The sequence below is a fragment of the Dipodomys ordii genome, unplaced genomic scaffold (assembly GCF_000151885.1).
Source record: "Dipodomys ordii isolate 6190 unplaced genomic scaffold, Dord_2.0 Scaffold138, whole genome shotgun sequence".
NCBI lineage: Eukaryota > Metazoa > Chordata > Mammalia > Rodentia > Heteromyidae > Dipodomys > Dipodomys ordii.
In genome coordinates, this window is record NW_012267354.1 from 1,371,793 (window position 1) to 1,375,463 (window position 3,671).

General features: G+C 43.1%; 1 protein-coding gene across 1 annotated transcript in view; it reads right to left on the minus strand.

The window, feature by feature from the left end:
* Window positions 1–2,840: 2,840 nt before the first annotated feature.
* Window positions 2,841–3,671, minus strand: part of LOC105996880 (putative olfactory receptor 2I1) — a 13,621-nt gene continuing 12,790 nt past the window's right edge. Inside the window, exons 6-8 of the mRNA XM_013031120.1 lie at window positions 3,403–3,507; window positions 3,006–3,031; window positions 2,841–2,880 (exon numbers count right to left, since the gene is read on the minus strand). Of these exons, the coding sequence (XP_012886574.1) occupies window positions 2,841–2,880; window positions 3,006–3,031; window positions 3,403–3,507 (171 nt within the window). The remainder of the gene's footprint in view (window positions 2,881–3,005; window positions 3,032–3,402; window positions 3,508–3,671) is intronic.

Here is a 3,671-nt window from a genome sequence, read left to right on the forward strand (position 1 = left end):
AAGGAATCCCAGGATGCCCATTCTATGGGGAGAAACAGCTCATCATTTCTGTCAGGATTAGGAGCCACAGCCCACAGACAATTAGTGCTGCCTCTGAGGGTGGTGAAGAAGGGATGGGGATTTGTCTGCAGGTTGCTCTTGGAGGTAAAGACAAAGGTCACCCTGTGCTGCTCTGTGACCTTGGGGAATACAAGGTTGCTTTTGTCTCCTCATCCCCTTCCCCCCCTCAGTCCCAGCTTCTCAGCAGTTATTTCCTCCTAAGCCTCTAATATGCTTATTCTATCACCCTTTACTTTCCCCCCCTTTTTTGTCGGTCATGGGGCTTGAACTCTGAGTCGGGGTGCTGTCTCTGAGCTCTTCAGCTCAAGGCGAACCACTTGAGCCACAGCGCCACATCCTACTTTCCCCTCTTATATAACAGAGGTGTCATTAGCATAATGAATACACGTTTTCATATACAATTTATTGAAAATTGACAAATGTGTACAGTGAGGTCCTTACCAGTCTAGTGAAGACCTATAGCATTTCCATTTTTCCAGAAAGTTCTCCATGGAAATTGATAATTCTATCTGTGTTCTATGGAGGTGCTGATTTGATTTCTATCATTTTAGGTTGTTTCATGGTTCTAAAACTACATAATGATTGCTTCAGTACACAAACACTCCTATTTTGATTTCCTCTGCTATGTACATTTTTTTTTTTCGGGTCCGGTCGTGGGGCCTGAACTCTGGGCCTGGGCGCTGTCCCTCAGCTCTTCAGCTCAAGGCTAGTGCTCTACCACTTGAGCCACAGCGCCACTTCTGGCTTTTTTTTTCTTTTTGCTTATGTGGTGCTGAGGAATCGAACCCAGGGCCTCATGCATGCAAAGCAAGCTCTCTACCACTGAGCCACCTTCCCAGCCCAACACCTTTTTTTTTTCTTTTTTGTCAGTCGTGGGGTCTGAACTTTGGACCTGGGCGATGTCCCTCAGCTCTTCAGCTATAGACTAGCACTCTACCACTTGAGCCTCAGCCCCACTTCCAGCTTTTTCTGCTTATGTGGTGCTAAGGAATTGAACCCAGGGCCTCATGCATGCAAGGCAAGCACTCTGTCACTGAGCCACCTTCCCAGCCCTGCTATGTACATTTTTGAGATTAATCTGTGTTTTGTGTAGCAATGGCACAGTCCTTTTTTAATCTCAGAGGAGTATTTTGTTGTTTGAATAATAACATTCATCTGTTTATGGGTATATTATCAGTGGTTTTAAAATATGCTCCTCACTATGTGTGTGTGTGTGTGTGTGTGCATATGTGTCTATGTTGGGATTTAGGCTTTGTACTAAGACCCTGGATGCTGTTTCTTAGCTTTTTTACTCAAGGCTTGTGCTCTACTATTGAGTCACAGTTCCACTTCTGGCTTTTTTCCTGGTTAATTGTAGAAATGGAGATAAGAATTTCACGGACTTTGCTGCTAGGGCTGGGTTTGAGCCTCAGCTCTCAGCCTCCTGTGTAGCTAGGATTGCAGGCTTGAGCCACGGGCTCCCAGCAGTAAATCTGAACCTTTAAAGAAATCCTACTAAATTATTCTCTAATTTTTTTTAAACCAATTTTGATAAATCCTTGCCAATGCTTGTCTGAGCACTCTACATTCTTATCAGTCTCTTCTACCATCAGGTGTTTTCATTATAGCCACTCTAGAGGAATGTGGAGCATTGTGTTGAATTGGCATATTTTCAATATCCAAAATAATATCTTTTCATGAGCTTAATTATTTGTAAATCTTCTTTGGTGATGTGTCTTAACATCTTTGTTGATTTTTGAAAAATTATTTAAGTGTTTTGAGAACAAGATCTTGTCATGTGCCTTTAAACTTGTGATCTTCCTGAATAATGTCTAAACAGCTGTCAATTTGACACCTCAGATTAAACACCTCACAGGTCTTGATTTTTTAACTACACATATTATTACATATTTTATGCTGTTGTGAATTAAGTTTCTTATTAATTTCAGTTTTGGATTAATGCATTTCCTCTTTCCTTTGGCTATTATTTGAAGTTAGAAGAAGCAAGGAAAAGTAAAAGAGGATTAATATAAGGAGGAGCAAGAGATGGAAAGGACCTTCAGGAAGAAAGAAAGATCTATATCCTGTGTTGAAATGATCAGGGTGATGGTGTTTGGAGGTGGGGTCTTGGAGTGGCGATTAGGGTTGAGGCAACAAGCTTTGTGACTGGCATTTGTACCTTTATAACAGAGATTACAGGGTGGGCATGATAGGGCATACTGTAATCTCAGCACTTGGGAGGCTGAGGCATAAAGATCATAAGTTCAAGGGTAGCCTGGGCTACATAGTGGCAGGGGGAGAAGGGAGAGAGAGAGAGAGAAAGAGAGAAAGAGTATAGCATTAGCTCTTTTGCCTTGATCTTGGACTTCACAGCTTCTAGAACTGATAGAAATGGGGTTCTGTTACTTTTAAGCTACCAAGTTTATGATAGTTCATTATTGCAGTACAAATGGACGAAGGCAACACGGTAGGAACCAGAAACTGAAGACAGAGTAATGTGGATGGCAGTCAGACACACCCATGAAAAGCAAGGCAAGAATAAAGCCAGGCTGATTTGGCCAGGGAGGCCAAGACAGTATATTATTTACATACAAATTAAAAGGACAAAACCCCCAAAATTCCAACTCCTTGAGTCCTTGTTCCACCCATTAGAAAGACTGATACTTAACTAAAAGGGATCCCATGATTGAAACAATGCTGTGGGATACCTAGTGATGGGGGAAACAATCCTGAACTGTTGCTAAGATTCAATATGCAATGAAGCTGTTTCCTATGTATGGGGGAGAAAGCCTCATGTTCTATTAGAACCTGGAGGCGTGGTCTTCCAGCAGCTCCCAGAGGCTGCAAGGAGGAGAGAGAGAGGGCCTTGAGGCAGATCCTAACTGTGTTCTCATCCTCTCACATTCCAGAGGGACGAAAAGGCTCCTTCCACATCTCAGATTAGCTGTGGCTCAACTCTTGCTCACCTGACCCATATAGACATGTGCAGGATCTACAATGGCATGAAGTGTCATGTAGCAGACATGACAGCTGGAGAGAAATGCCAGAAATGCGCATGGTAGAGTGAGGGAGTTAGAGTAAAAACAGTAAAAACAGGATGGATAGGAGAGAAAATACTTAGATTTGATAGAAAGGGTGCTATTGGAATTTCAGAGGTTTAAGGACAATATCTACTTTTACACACACACACACACACATCACACTGACCCACACTAGTGATTCTCAGGTGTGTCTTGGGAAGCTCAACATTTTTACAAATCATGATGGAACCCTTCTTCATTTAGAAGTCCATTAAGTGGCTCTCCTTCAGCTCTCCCTGGATTCTCCATCTTTCCCCAGCAATCTCCTGAACGCCCTCTTCACCTCCTTATTCCTCAGAGTGTAGATGAGAGGGTTAAGTGTAGGAGTGCCCACAGCATAGAAGAGACCAAAGAACTTGCCCCTCTCTTGGGCATAGGGATTTTTGGGCTGCAGGTAGACAGCAATGACAGAGCTGTAGAAGATAGTAACGACCATGAGATGGGAGGAGCAGGTCCCTAAAGCTTTTTTCCATGCCATAGCAGAGTTAATCCTCAGGACTGCCCGGGCAATGGCCCCATAAGAGACAAGGATGAGACTGAGAGGTACAACCA